The following is a 16,074-nucleotide window of genomic DNA, read 5'->3' on the forward strand; positions in this document are numbered from 1 at the left end:
TTGTTTATGTTATGGGCGCATATGCTGATCTTATAAAAAAACAGTGCGTGCTTAAGTTAAGATTTAAAAATAATATTTCTTAGTCTAACACAGCCGAAACAATCAGTGCGATAACTTCAGCTCCGACTAAAATGTCTGAGTAAAAACTCAAATATCAAGCTTTCGTTCTAGTCAATTTGATGCTCCAAAACAAGCTGCACCATTCATAAAAAAGTCATTAAATTTAGGACACTGACTACAAACACCATTTAAAATCAAATAAATTTTTTCCAAATAAGATAATATCATATCACTTATTGAAAGTCAAAAACAACTACCAATTTGTAAATGATTATCTCAGGACCTGAGAAGAATGGTGAAACAAACTCAGTGGGCTTTTTTAAAGTAATTTTTAATTTTATTCTTCACGGCACCTGGTCAGGACCAGTGGAGACCTATGTACCAGATAAAAGAGAAAAGTTCCCAGGTCAAGTGCACCAGGAGATCAGCACTAACAGAACTTGTACGAAAAACTTGATGCTAATGGAAGAACCCTGGCAGTTACTTAGATACCACTGTTAGCGCCATAGAAAATAAAGGTCAGTTTGTCTACTGCTTGGATGAAAATTTTGTTGGTACAACTGACAACTAGTGGAAAATGTGAGTTTCATCAATTTAATGCTAGGGTCGTCTATCGAATACTATACTATTGCATTAACCAAGAACTAAAACATTATGCGTCTTATATCAATTCAACTGCATGAAATTACATTCTTTTTTATTTATTTATTTATTTATTTATTACAGCTTAAATAAAATAATGGTCCCATAAAACCATCTTGATGGTTTGTCTGTGGAATCTGAGCAAACGTAATTATAACATTTAGTTACTTAAATAGATGTAAAGTTATGGAGTTTTATTTATAAACGTGGAGGTGAAATTTTTTACACATTATTACTTAACATTACTAAGGACTCTTATTATTTAAATGTTGATATATAATGTTTAACTTTATTTTATTAGGTTCGTGTTTTATTCCTGCTGGTAAAGTATTTAATATAGATGGGATTCTCTTTTTTAATGTTCTATCTCCGTTATAATTATTAACTCTAGGTACTTCATATTTACCATCAGAGGTAGATCTTATCTGGTGCACATGACATTATCTATTACCTAGCTGTAAGTAGGTAATCCTAGCTGCAAGTATATATAGTGTTGAATACACTTGTAGGTATTATTTCAATTTGAAGGGCAAACACGACGCCTTAGATAATTTATACGTCTAGATAGAGTCTATTGCTGCTAGACAACCGATGAAAACAGGACAGGAATATTAGTTGTGTGCGTGACAAGTGTCTTACGTTTTCACAGCTGTCATAGTCTATACATATACATACCTAGGCGCGATATTCTATCTTTGATTCTCAGATAAAAGTGATTTAAGATGCATGTTATGTTACATATTCTATAGACAAATTAATGTGTATTCAAAAGGGTACTTAAACTTTTCATTACTAGTGTTACTAGTAAGCTCTATGAAATTATTGCAGAACAATGAAGAACTTGAAATGTTTAACAAATAAAGAATTAAGTGAACGTGGCTGTGGCGCAATCGGAGGTATTTATTGCAAAAGCGTAATCTATTGGAAGTAGCTAGAGTTAAATGAACCTCAGAAGAGATTTGAACAATGAAGCAAGGCCAATGTTGCATATTATAAGATATAACAGATCTTTTGCGAAAAAATGAACTAAACTAACAATCATAAAAATAAGTATATCAATCATAGACTTACAATTTATTCCAAGTATATATTATTATATTCAATCCTTCAAACAATCGCACGATACCCAGATCCAGATATTATTAGGTGTTTATTTTAATTAATCAATTATTTTTGCTTAAAAGAGCCATCTAGTGCGGCACTATAGAAATATAAAAGTGATAATTGATCTAGTTGCACTACTCGATACTAGATGGTAGTATTCAGCAAAATTATCCGCTGACGTATTTCGTAGCATCAGTCTTCAGAAAGGTTATGTTACCCTGGTACACGGCGATCGTATCTGACTGCTCTAGATTCCCCGCGAGTGGTCGCCAGCGTTCCGATCGTTCCAAACATGTTTGTTACGGAGCTACGGCACTACGCAATCTGCATTGCAACCAGGAAAGTCATGCAAGTCGAGAATTCGTATTTGTACTAGTGAACGAGAATAAATTATTATCAATTTGGATTCGTTCCGTTATGTATTTCTTCTAGTTAATGCCCAAAAATTTGCGCCCTCTGGTGGGTGATCTTATTCCCAATGTATCCTCCTTGCTTCTTTTTCATCGTTACCTTCGAACGATCGGTAGCGGTCCGGATTATGTTACAAACCTAACCTTTCGGGAAATGATAAGCAGAATTATTCAACGTAGGTCATAATTATTAATAATTTAGTTTTTCTGTGTTCAGCGTAGATTTCATGACTAGTATAGAAGACTGAAATTTAGTATTTAGACTACAAATCGAATTAATAAGAGAAAAATTAAAAGATTTCCCGGTTTTGGGATGCATAGATAATGTTACTAGCTTTAAACATCTAACGGCAAAGCCATTTTTTAGTTTTTTGAGTTTATAGGGACAGTGCTATTTCAAGACAGGGTGATTATTTGCTTAGTGTCGTTATAAATAAGAACATATTATGATTATGCCATTCAAATTAGACTTCAAGGGTTGTCACTACGAAAATCCTCATAACTTATCATGAAATTAATATGGAGTTTTTTGCATCAACTTTACATGAAATGTTTATGGTGAGATTTTAGTTCTATTGAGCACGTGTCCAAGACTTTTATATTTTTCTTTTTTAGCAGTTATTTGTTTGTAACTGACTACATTTCACTCTATTTTTTCGCCAATAAACGATTAAACAGTGATTCTGAGTTGATTAATCAATTATATTTATACAAATAGCATTCAACACGTTATATCAGCGAAACAAAGACGTAAAGGTAAATCTATTTACAGAGTTACAATCACTATTCTATTCCAGGTCTGCGAATATTATTGAATGTGGAAACAAAGCACTTTCGAAACAAGAATACTCGCTAATAACTCATCGTTGGCAGATTTACTACATTAGCTCGTGATTCATTGAACTTTATTTTTTGTGTACAAGATAATCGGCATGCGTCAATTTGAAAACCTATTTATAACTATTGTTTTGTCAATGTGCTAATGAGTGTATCGCTTTATTATTACCAAGTTAATATTAATAATGTTTTCATCGCTGTTAAATTTAAATAATAAACAATAGTAACCACCAAATATTAAAATACGTTCCCCCCCGAATGTAATTTGATAAGAATAGCTTGTATTTAAAAAATTTCAAAGAGCTAGCTTGATACCTATTTCGGGTATAAAATGAAAAATAAATCAGAGATAAAAATTATTACCTCGCAGATATGATTCCAGCTTTCGTTCATTATCTGTTCCATTGCTAGACCAATTAATAGGGTAGGTACATGGTTTTTCGATGTGGTGGTAAGTTACAGAACATAAAGAGATACATAAGTATAATTTTTATACAATAGTGCGTGATCCATTTTGATTTATCGATGTGTGTGTTAGCTAGTTTTATATTCTAATGACCTAATGTAAAGTGTGGCTGAGTTTTCAATCAATATCGTTCACAGTAAAAATAGATTCGCTAACCTTTTCTATAGTAATATGTAATTCGCAGGTAGTGTAATTTTAATCTAGAAGTATCCTCCAGGAATTAGGCCTGACAGGCTCTTGGGAATAATAGTTTGAAATCTCAAAATGTTAGAATGATTATTTTGGCCAATACGAGATTATACCTTTTTTATCAGATTTTATTTTTGGTCGTTATGAAACTATGCTATGCCTAATCCAATTAATATACAGGCAAATAAATTTCGTTTCCCTATAAAACGTTATCAAATCGCACAATAATACTATGTGATTCTGTGAGTGATGTTCAGACACAAACAATAAGAGATAGAGCGGACATGATAAAAATTTTGTATGAATAACTTTCCAATGACGGCTCTATGTATTTATATCACATTGTCCAAGCGCATTTCAAACTTATGCGCATATAAATATGTATCAGTGAATATTATAATTAATTTGATGATAATAATTTGAGAAATCTTTTTATTTGAACTTATTATTTAAACACAATAAAAGCTTGTCTAAGGTGTGTCTGACGGATAGATCATATTTATGTGGAAGACTAAGATAATGTATTATGTGATAGATGACAGCTGTCAAAAATTGCGTTCTGTTCCTTTCATCCGTGGTGCTTAAACGCTGTTGTAGCTAAACACTGTTTTGTAATAGAACTAGATATAGTTAGGTCACTATCTAAAGAAACACGTGTCGAAGCCATGTTTTAATACTATTTTAATAATAAATAACACCGATGGTGTTTACAAAATTGTGAAGCTAAGAAGTTTTCACTTGTGATGTGTAGTCCTACGACTGACACATTTGTATTTGTACCTACGCATTGTACTATTTCAAGAGATCGTTTCGTTCCAGAAAGCTCTTCGAAACCTATTTTTAATAACGGAATCCGCTATAACGGCCGTTACCACGCCGTAGCGTGCCAAAGCAACGGCGAGATTTTCTTACAACTAAAATACATTATTATTCATTCTTTACAAATGTTTTAGTTATTCTTGTGAAGTTGTGAGAGAGCACTTACCAAATAACACTAGATTTCGATTTCTACTCCCATAACCATGTATGTTATCTCATATGTCATCTTATCTTGATATATGGGAATAGATAAAAATTAATTTCGTTCATAGAAATACATTTATATAGCTAGATAGCTATATAAATGAATATATTGTATATTATTTTATATCTTACTCACCTCTGAAACATTTTAATAACTCACGATGTATGCTTATTGCGTACAGACGATTTTCTCTACCTAGTTTCGTGTCTATAATAATTCACAATAAGTATTAATAGTAAAACCTAATACTTCATAATCTTTAGAAAGTATTAGTTAAAGAATATTGTTTTAGGAGGATATACAACATAATATTGTGTACCTTCAAAAAAAGTGCGTTTACAACGTAAAAGGTCGGCAGCGATCCTGTGATTCCTATGATGTGGCAGGATCAGATTCCCTTACGCTTGTTTGTTCTTCCCTTCCATAAATAAATAATAATTAAGTTAAGAAAATAATAATATAAAACAGAATGTTATCAAAGTAATTTTAAATGATATTACAGACAGCACTGTACGAGACGAATAAAACGAATCGAATGACGCGTGCATAATATTGAAGTGCACAATAAACAATGTAATGCGAACTGGCGTTGAATGACATTCGGAGCAAAGTGCATAATATGTGAACAACAATCTCCTCGCTCTTATAAGGTCCTGGTAAAGATTCCTTTTGTGAGTGAAACTTAAGGGGTATAGGGCCTCTCGTCAGCACCCTTTTCTCGGTCACTGACCGTCACTTGTTTCGATGATATCAACATAATTATTGCAATCGCATTCCGTGACCTTGTTGACCGTTTCTTATGTTAGTATGCTTCGTGTCTTCCATTTATTCGATAGTACGATTATCTTGGTTATATTCAAAATAATATGTCATAATATGTGATCGTATATTTAAATTAAGAAGCTAGAAATGTACATGACCTTGAAATTTTTCTTACAGTGATCGACAAAATGATTTTATTTTGTAACATTAAAATATACATTTAATTTTGTACGTTCCATAAGTGCTTTCTGCTTTTTAATAATATCTCTCCTAAACACAAACCTTTTACTATATATATATATATTAAATTACCTGCTCATCATTCACATTAATTCGTTTTGTCAAAAGTTTCGGGAGGCTCATAATGTTTCTTATTTCATGTAATTAATTGTTAAAATATCTATGTATGTCTAACACACAGGTATTTTATTTAATGCAATTAGGTATGTAATAACGTACAATGTTGAAGACGTGCAAGACAAGAATTAAAGGAATTCGCGTTCCTCAAAATCTACCTTACCAGGAACTTGTTTTATGCGGAGGCCAGAAAACGAAGGAGTATTCATACAGTGCATTATGAATAAATAATGCAGTTCGTAAAAAAATGTAAAATCACCTTGTGAAACTTAGCAACCGCGCAAATACGAATTGATCAGACGACAGACGAATCATTTATTACAAAAATTATGCTTTTTAAAAAATGATATGAGATCAATCAGATGTTAATATTGCCTCAAAGAAAATCATCACACGTTCCATATATAACGAATATTCCTTATTTATTTATTATAGAATTGTAAAAGTGCTTAGGTAAATAAGGCCTCATTTAATTATTTATTTTTAGGCCTACGATTACGTACGTACTGAGTACTCATCTGTTAGGTATAGAAACTGAAATCTATTTATGTTAATTGTGAATACTTATCTACCTATTGTATTCAAAACTTTTTATAGGTTTCTAAAAAGCTATTACGGCATATACGTTGGTGTCCAATTTGATATTGCTAAGAACTACGAAGTACGAATAGTCGAATAATGCTTAAACCCACTAACAATAATTATTAACAAGTAGGTAAGTACACTTGACTGTTTTTTTTTATTTGAATCAGGACTGGTGCATCCCTGTTATAAGTCGTAAGTCGTAATGAATAATGGCAAAACAGTAGGTTGTGAACTTTCCACATAAGAAAGATATTTTTGGATTCGTTTACGCGTTTCTGTATAATGTCTGTTCACGCTGGTATTTACATCGATAGCATTTACGGCCCCATATAAAACAGGTCAGATGAATCAGTAGCTTATTTAGTTTCTCACTTTAGCGAGAGAGCCATCTAGTGGCAGACGTGCATAATACTTCTTGTGAATAGTGAGTGAGAGTGTTTTTAAAAAATCAAAATGCCTGGACGTCCTATTTGGCAGGTAAATTTTAAATTAATAATTACAATTATTTGCATTTGTTCAGTCCGAGTCTTGGAATAATTTTTTGAAAACTGTAATAATATTTGAAGCTCTATTTACTTACTAGAATTACCATTCCAAAAGAATTTCCATACCTAATTATTAAATAAATAAGAAACTAATTTAAACGACGACGATAATATAATAATTATTATAAGATCCAATGAGCTAGCCCTTTAACTGTTGAATAGTTAATTCTGGCAAATATATTACAATTTCTTCGTTATAAAAATGTTGCATACGTATAGTTAAATTTCGTCAATGTTTAAGAAAACTGTATTGTAACGAATTCTATTTCGATCGTTCACAAAATATCCCGCTGACTAATATCCGTGGCCTCGACATGTTTACCTGAGAGTTTCAGGTACCCAAATAAATAGCACGCGTGAACGAATGTAAATCTGAGTTTAATTTTCCGTGAACCAATACAATACATAAAGGACACAATTCGACCGAATTTCTTCTAATTCAAATATTATATTATATCGATAATTCAATCGAATGACGGATCAATCAAAATTATATTTATTCAACAAGGTTAATAGATGACTGTTTTGGAATGTTAAAATTTTACCATTAACCACTATTTCGGAAAAAGTTGAGTTTTAACGAGATAAAATGGTAAGAAATTCATTGTCAATCTTTTAAATAATATTTACAGCTTCATCATCAAATCTATGGTATGATGGAAGAAAAATACTCTAATAATAGGGGCTAAAGTATGGACAATTTTCTACGTTATAAAAAGTTTTCTTCTCAGGAGGCAATACAAAATGCTTTCACACAGATTGTCGATATTAGATCACCACAGTTCTATTGTAAAAGCATAAATGACCTTCCTTTTGGATGGCAGTAGTTTATAGATGGTAATGGTAATTAATTTGATCAAATAAATATGTTAAATAAATAAATAAAAAACAATTTTTCAATACAAATCGGTAATTTCAAACTTTAACCCATAAATATATATAGACTTAAGCTGAAAGACTTACATAAAAAATAAAAGAATGTAAATTTATTATTAATAAAAACTCCAACAGTATTTAAGTTGAGTAGACACCTCAACCAACACTGATATTGTTTATAAATAAAGGTATTCTGAGAGTATTTTAATATCAACATTATCAAAATAATACAGCATGAAGTAGAGTTGACACCACCCAAGTTATTCTTGGGTGGTTTTAATTTAAATAAGTACTTACCAAGACTATTTTATAGCTGGTTCTTTTTGTTATTTGGCCAAAAGGAATCCGAGAACACTAAATGAAATCAACTTTGCATATTTACTAGAAATAACTAATAAATTGAGTTATTAGTCATTTATTTATTATCCTTCAAATAATCCTATCTACCAGATACGTTTATTCGATGCTTTATAAGATCGGTAGCGATCTTGTGATTTTATGAAAATAAAGGACGAGACAAACAGGACGTTCAGCTGATGGTAATTAATATGCCATGCCCATTACAATGCAGTGCCGCTCAGGATTCTTGAAGAACCCACTAGTTCTGAGTGGCACTACAATTGCGTTCGTCACCATCAGACAAAAGATGTAAAGTCCTATTTACTAATTTCTCTAGCTACCCTTCAGACCGAAACACAATAATGCTTGCACATTACTGCTTCACGGTAGAAAAAGACGCCGTTGTGGTTCCTATTATCTAGCCGGCATTCTGTGCAAAGGAGCCTCCCACTGGTAAAGACTCAAATCCTTCTCGTCTTTAACAAAGAAAAATAGCATCTGGATGTGTGGCGTCCCTCCAAAGTGTGCATTTCAAGAGCTTTCACTGTGATTCCATAATATCACATCATAAGTAATATGATATTGGAACAACGCTTTTATGATACTACTAATGTTAAAGAACAGTCCATCTTTCGCTGTGATTCTATAATATTACCACATCATAAAATAATATTGAGACAATACCTACTATTGTGATATGTACCTACATAGAGAAAACATTAGAAGTAGTAGAAGAATCACACTTTACCCTGAGTGGTACATACAGTGCTTTATAATACCCACGACTCGATGAATAACTTGAACGCAGAGATCTATTTGAAGACTTTTTGACAGCCTTTTTAAGAGAATATTTATAAAGCTGTTTTATATTTCGTATACTGTAGCAAGGAGATCTTTTTCGTATATCAGCTCTCATTGTTACAGTGTTAAGTGCATATGTATAAAATAATTTCAATTTGTAGCTTGTAAATGACAGCATAAAAATATATATTCTGGAGATCATCGTATTTTCTTTGATTAACGCGTGTGTTACACATTTAAATAAAACACTTTTGAAAAGGATAAATCGCATGTAACTAATAAATGTAAAAACACATTTACAAACTGTTTAAATCTAGAGATCAAATAGTTTTGAATTGAAGATTAAATGTTCTGCCTACCGCCTAGTATAATATAGTAATTTAAGAATTGTTCAAATAACGAAATGTTTAAAAATATAACCAATAACCATGTATGTATTCTATGATCCCAGTCTGATTAGAGAACCCACACATCACCTTACCATTTTCGTCAATATATCAAGTCAATACCCAAACAAAAAACAAATGAATAATAATAAAATTATTTTTAAGAGATTTGCTTTCACCATTTTTAATTACCTTCTTCACCTCAAGCACCAATTTCGTCTTTTAGTAAAAAATCAAATTCTAATTTCATTTGTTACAAATATTTATTTATAATCTAATAATTATTAGTACAAATTGCTTATCTCATCAATTATATTCAACAACACAGTTTTATATTTTAAATATCTCTATATTTTTATTTACACAATTATGAAATAACTATGGAGTACATACTAAAACATACATACTACTTAAAACACCAATATTTAATACATAAAGGATTTTGTCTGAAATATAACACATTTGTTTTACCAAATTTGATAACAAAAAACATTACAACATTTTAATACATGAAAGTTAAAACATAATGTTAAAATGTTAATGTTTGTTAGGCAATTTTTCGAATTTAAGTTTGGTACCCAGATGTTTTTAACCAGATCGAGACAGTTTCTTTACGTCAGGGTATCCATTTTCCGCGGTTAAAATCTATTCTAGAATAATTTAAGTAAAATAATACTAGAATGTACATCAGTTGTTTTATTTTTTTAAATCTTCTATCATGAAGCTTGCGGGCAAGTTGTGGAATATCTGTTGCATGAACTCGATCAAAATGTTTTCAATGGTTTTGGTCAAGATAGGTCGCAGGGAATCCGACACGGGTCGCCAGTTTGCATTCAGGTATGCATTCGTGCTTTCCTCTGAAAAAAGGGTAGCATATTAAAATATTGTCAAATAAATAGAGGTCTTATCTTCTTTCTTTGGTTGACAAATAAAACTTAGAATGATTATAACGTGAATAATACAAATGGACCAAACAAAACTGTATGTGTCTTTTACCGCATTTATCAAGGGGAATGTTGCAAAGAGCTGTTTGACCTAATTCCTGCCGCCAAATTAGGACGAAGAAGACACGCCACAAATTAGGATATAATCCCTACCATCTGGTTGTGTGGCGGTTTTCCACAGTGCGGTTTTCAAAGGAATTTTCTTCCATGTACAACCAAGCTGTAGAATGAGCTTCCTTGTGCGGTGTTTCCAGGACGAACGACATGGGTACCTTTAAAAATAGCGCGTACCTTTTTTTAAAGGACTGGCAATGCTCCTGTGATCCCTCTAGTATTGCAGGAGAATGTGAGCGGCGGTGATGACTTAATATCAGATGACCTTTATCCTCTCTTCAATAAAAAATAATCGTCATCACTTTTCGTTGCCAACCAAGTTAAAAACCATTATGAAGTAACCTTAGGGAGCTTTTCTTACAAACGTTATTGACTCTTTTCTCCTTCATTTAGACAACCCTAGATCAAAAATATTTACAAGTAACATGAATATCCGTGTCTCTGTTTCGCAATATAGTTTTTGTAAGTGCTAGAATACTTCAAATTGCTTATAACACCATAATAATATAGGCCCTAAAGAAAGGCCTACTAAGCTAATCCGAAAACAATGAGCAAAAAACTCAAAACAGTTGGACACAAAACATTTTATTCATTCACATTCCAAAACTTCGTTAAGATTACTTAATTTTTGGAGGAGGTAACTAGTTGATGAGAAAGAAACCCTGACTTTTGAGTTTTTATTCACAATTTTTAGTCGGAGTGGCTGTCGTTGCCTTATCGAACTGATGATTGTCTCGCTCAAATTAGCGCGATGGTATGTTGTTTTAGAATTAAATTGAGAATGGCAATAACTCGTACATAGAATAATCTAAATTCTTAACAGATTCAGCATTTTTATTATTAACACCTATGAATACGTATCGGAACTCCAAACAATAAATAACAATCACTCAACACTAATTATTACTAAAATTGCGTTTAATTAAAGATTCTATCCTATTTTTATCATTTAAACCAATACTTTAATTTAACCAACACTTTAATGATGATAATGACTGGAATATACGAGAATATCCATATTATAAGCAGTCATGGCTCAACTCCATACTACTTAACCTCAGTTTAACTGGAACAAGGTGTTCATCTGTGACGTAAAATATTTAGTATAAATTATATTTATTATTAAGTAAGTACCACAATCGAATAGGAACAAGAATAGGAATAAACTTACAAGTATAGTTACGTTACGCACTCGATCAAAGTACGTACGCAGCCACTAGCCACAGTACGAAAAATAAAAAAAAAACAAAGATGAAGTAAATCGTATTAGGTACGATTAAGATTTAAAGTATCTAAATTTTCTAAGATTCTACAAATGCTGGACAAAACTTTAAATAGTATTCAACAATGGAAAACTAAAATGGTATCAATAAAATTAATTGGATTGGAACCCCTTTTGCAACCGTAACACAGAATACGCTCTCAACGTTGCAATTTGTAACACGTTAGTACTAGGCTCCGATGAACGCTGAGAGCTTCATCGGTTGTTCGAACCATTCGGAATTATTGCTTAAGTGCTCTCTGTTAGTGAGTGGAAGAACTACGTATTTGACCTTCGTCCCACATTCGCTTAGTATTGCAAATGCACACTAGATGGCGCTGTATCACAAACTTGAATAACTCATAAAATTCTTACCGAGCGACGAAATACCACAAAAAAAAATTATGCATGTACAGTTTTAAACGACCAATATTATTTTTGAATTTTAATTCACAATTTAAAAGTTGTATTCGTTACTGTGGTCCGTATCGCACTGATGATTATCTCGCTCACATTAGGACGATGGTTATGTTGTTTTAGAATTAATTTGATAATGGCAAAGACGTCTCCACTAATGGCCATAGAATAGGACATAGAATCATCTAATTTCCTAACCAAATCAGCATTTTTATAATTAACACCTATAAATATGTATCGGAACTTTAAACTTAATATAATAACAACCACTCAACACTAATTATTATTAAAATTGCGTTTAATTAAAGATTCAATCCTATTTTTCTCATTTAATACTTTTACATAATATTGTTATTCTTTGCCCAAACTCACGATTTTCAATCGTAAAATCGTCATAATATATCTCTGTCAGTTTGTACCTGATCGACTGGCACCCTCTAGACAAAATCTCGCTAGCAAGTGACTTTTATTACTTTTACTATTACCACAGCTTACGACATATCCTGTGTGGCAGATTTTTATTGGCATAACTTTATGTTGCAAAGTAACATTAAGACTCTAATGATAACAACTGGAATATGCGAGAATATCCATATTATAAACTCAAACAGTCATAACTCAACTCCATAATACCTTAGTTTAACTGGAACAAGGTGCTCATCAGTAATGTAAAATATTAAGTATAAATTATATTTATTTTTTAAGTAAGTACCACAATCGAATAGGAACAAGAATAGGATTAAAATTACTTTTCTAGTTACGTTACGAACTCGATCAAAGTAAAGTAGCTGAATAGCACAGTACGAGAAATAAAAAAAATACAAAGATAAAGTAGACCGTACTAGGTACGATTAAGATTTATATCTAAATTTTCTATGACTACAAACGCTGGACAAAATTTAAAATAGTAATCAACGAAGGAACCCTAAAGTTATCAATAAAATTAATTGGATTGCCCTTTTGCAACCGTACGTAACACAGAATACGCTCTCAACGTTGCAATTTGTAACACGCTAGTACTAGGCTACCATGAACGCTAAGAGCTTTATCGGTTGTTCGAAGCATTCGGAATTATTGCTTAAGCGCCCTCTGTTAGTGAGCGGAATAACTATGTTGTATTTGACCTTCGTCGCCACATTTGCTTAGTATTGCAAATGCACACTAGATGGCGCAGTATTAGAAACTTGAATAACTCATAAAATTCTTACCGAGCGACGAAATACCATCAAATAAATTATGCATGTACAGTTTTAATCCACCAATATTATATTTAACATGAACATTGGTTACGTTAAAGAAGGTAAAGCCATCCTTTTTATATAACTTCACATCGCTTACTATGTCGATTGTCATATTACCTAAAAAAAACAAGTATTGTTATGTGAACAATCAAATTGTAATTATATTCTTATACAATAATAACTATACTTGCTTGGTTCAAACCAGCACCTTCCTCTACCGACCAATGGAATAAGCAATATTTTTCCTTTTAAGTCATAAGTGCCCTCAATTCTCATTTTTGGAACTCGCACTTTTGTGTAAAAATCATACGATTTACTGTCCACCCTGAAATTTAATGATAATAATAAGTACTGTTTATTATTATAAAGAAGCATTTATCTAATCATGAAACTAGACTTGAAACCACATGAAATAAACCTGTGACCCGATTATTATTGACGACATTACATTGCGTCCAGTAGATGTCGGGACAGCAGATCAAACAGTTGCCTCAACTACTAGGAGCACATAAGCTAAAAGAGATCGTACGTACTGGCTGAGCAATACTTCAGTTTTACCGAACCCAGAGACAATAACATCATCCAAGGCAGCATTGACATTTACAGGACCGTCCCCTTGTAATATGCGTATTTTCGGTATATTCAATGGATCCAAAGGCGGCAAATCAATCTCTGGCAAGCCTAAAATGTCAAATATTAACAAAAGTTGTAAGTTATCAATACAAATAAAATATATAACAAAAAGAAATATGTACGTCATTTATATGATTTTAATGTTCATACAAATAATTTGGTGACACTAGTCTATAGTTATTGTAGTATTTAAAAAAAACTTTCTTGAGGTAATTCCATATTTAAAACAAACACGCATAATTCCTTATTCATTGTTTTTATCAATATTCTATGTTAACATAGAATGTCTATTTCTGTAGCTGACGTAAAGAACCACTAAGTCCAAATGACGTTCACATTTTATAGGTAAATAAAAAATATATATAACTAAAACTAACATTTATAAGAATAGGAAAACAGCAATCGTGAAGAGTTAGTAGAACAAACACGACTTGTGCAACAGTGTATGTGGCGAACGGCTTGTTATGTTACTTACGCAGTCGGCGCGGCGGTTGTTAGCTGTTAGTCACTTAATCACACATTAAATTACCGCAACAGTGCTGTAATGTTGTGTTATAATAATGTCAACTTACCGGGGCCTAAAGCGTTGAACAACAACTGCACAGCTTCTTTGGAACAATCATCAAAATCAGGATCACTTATTTGACATGTTTTGACGAAGTTAGCTAAAATTAACACAATCTTGTTTATAAATAATATGGCCAAATGATATACTGATACAATAAGATTGTTGCAATCAATAATAGGATTACATAAACACTCATTACTTTAGATTCCTCTTGTTTATCATAACTCACTTTTTACTACACTGAACACGATATGTAACTTCTACTACTTGACCAGATAGTGAAGTTTATTTTATGTCAATAATAATAATTTTAACGCTATTTTAATAATCAATGTGCATTTATAGAAATGCAAGTAATTTTAATTATAATACATTCAGTATGACAGGTAGAGTCGTACGTAATATTGTATGTACATATGAAATAGACTACTTACGTTTCGTTTTGTAGTGATCGGCTGTTGTTAGGTGCAGACTTATTATGGTAACTATGAATATACACTGCATATTGTTATTGTGTCTGTCGGTTCGGCAGCCGACCGGGGTGGTTACTAGAGACTAAGTCCTCGTCGACCACTTGGTTGCTGCAATATTGTCGGTAGTGGGGAAATGCAATTCTTGGGTAAGTAAATAAATCTGTGCTCCTAATCCGAAATTTATTACGATTTGTTATCAACTAGAGTATATTGTGAGCACGCAAAGGATTTACCACTAACATTGCCTCGACCTTTTATGTGGAGTTGGTTTAGTTATGTAGAGCTAAAGTAAATTGATAACAATATGATAAAGATCAAACCAGACATACCATCAGAGGTGTACAGAAAAAGAAAACAAAAGACCTTCTATTAAAGGTGAGACTGAGAGGATACCAATAAAGTATATCAGTACTGTGATAGCAAATGTGGAGGTCTTATTTGCCTAAGACGCTAGAAGACAGGTGTCTCGTGTCCGGCAAAGATTTTGTCGTTCCTAGGTAGTCAAATGCACATTATTGTATCTATTTTAATGAAAAAAAAAAACATAACTCTACAATGGTAACGCTCATGAAGTTTTGTGAATGAAATATTAGAATCATGTGCTCTGTAAGTTGTAGAAACATTTAAAACAGACACATCGTGTTATATGATAAAGTTAAATAATTCCGTCATTGTTTACGCTTTATTTAACAATGTCAAACAAGGGTAACAATGTTAATAATATCAGATAAATCGCAGATGAAAAAATTCACAACTAAATGATCAAAAGTAATTTTTCTCCGATAGTATTTGTGTAAATATATCTCGATTATCGTTTACGTTCACATAATATGGACATATTATAATTTTTATGAACAATCAGCGACATAACTAGGATGACATAATATAGAATATAATTCTAGAAATACTGCCTATTCACTCTTTCATTATTTAATTAATTAATGATAAACTTGGCTCTCAACTTCAGTCTCTCTAAGCAAAGATATTGATAATAAATATAGATACGATTATAGAGATTCTTTAAAAGGAAATGAAATGAA

General features: G+C 31.9%; 2 protein-coding genes across 3 annotated transcripts in view; one reads left to right on the top strand and one right to left on the bottom strand.

Moving 5' to 3' along the window:
* The first annotated feature begins 6,741 nt into the window (after positions 1-6,741).
* LOC126965530 (muscle-specific protein 20-like) overlaps positions 6,742-16,074 on the top strand; it is a 29,812-nt gene continuing 20,479 nt past the window's right edge. The window contains exon 1 of the mRNA XM_050809195.1: positions 6,742-6,913. Within this exon, the coding sequence (XP_050665152.1) occupies positions 6,890-6,913 (24 nt within the window). The 5' untranslated portion in view covers positions 6,742-6,889. The remainder of the gene's footprint in view (positions 6,914-16,074) is intronic.
* On the bottom strand, positions 9,689-15,115 carry LOC126965527 (circadian clock-controlled protein daywake-like). 2 transcript variants are annotated; one of them, XM_050809190.1, is made up of 6 exons: positions 14,996-15,115; positions 14,566-14,658; positions 13,894-14,041; positions 13,552-13,685; positions 13,328-13,477; positions 9,689-10,240 (listed from the first exon to the last, which is right to left on the bottom strand). In XM_050809190.1, the coding sequence occupies exons 1-6, from the start codon at positions 15,063-15,065 to the stop codon at positions 10,080-10,082; spliced, it is 756 nt and encodes a 251-aa protein (XP_050665147.1). In that variant the 5' UTR covers positions 15,066-15,115; the 3' UTR covers positions 9,689-10,079. The 2 variants fall into 2 exon arrangements, with proteins under 2 accessions (XP_050665147.1, XP_050665148.1); XM_050809191.1 differs by lacking the exons at positions 14,566-14,658; positions 14,996-15,115 and having other exon boundaries at positions 13,809-14,018.

This window comes from Leptidea sinapis, chromosome 7 (genome assembly GCF_905404315.1).
Source record: "Leptidea sinapis chromosome 7, ilLepSina1.1, whole genome shotgun sequence".
NCBI classification, from domain to species: domain Eukaryota; kingdom Metazoa; phylum Arthropoda; class Insecta; order Lepidoptera; family Pieridae; genus Leptidea; species Leptidea sinapis.

Excerpts from the sequence above, each read along its gene's own strand:
- LOC126965527 (XM_050809190.1), bottom strand. The coding sequence starts at position 15,065 with ATGCAGTGTATATTCATAGTTACCATAATAAGTCTGCACCTAACAACA. Across the intron at positions 13,478-13,551 it reads AAGGTGCTGGTTTGAACCAA|GTAATATGACAATCGACATA; the intron begins GCAAGTATAGTT and ends TGTTTTTTTTAG. Across the intron at positions 10,241-13,327 it reads TGATGGTATTTCGTCGCTCG|AGGAAAGCACGAATGCATAC; the intron begins GTAAGAATTTTA and ends CCCTTTTTTCAG.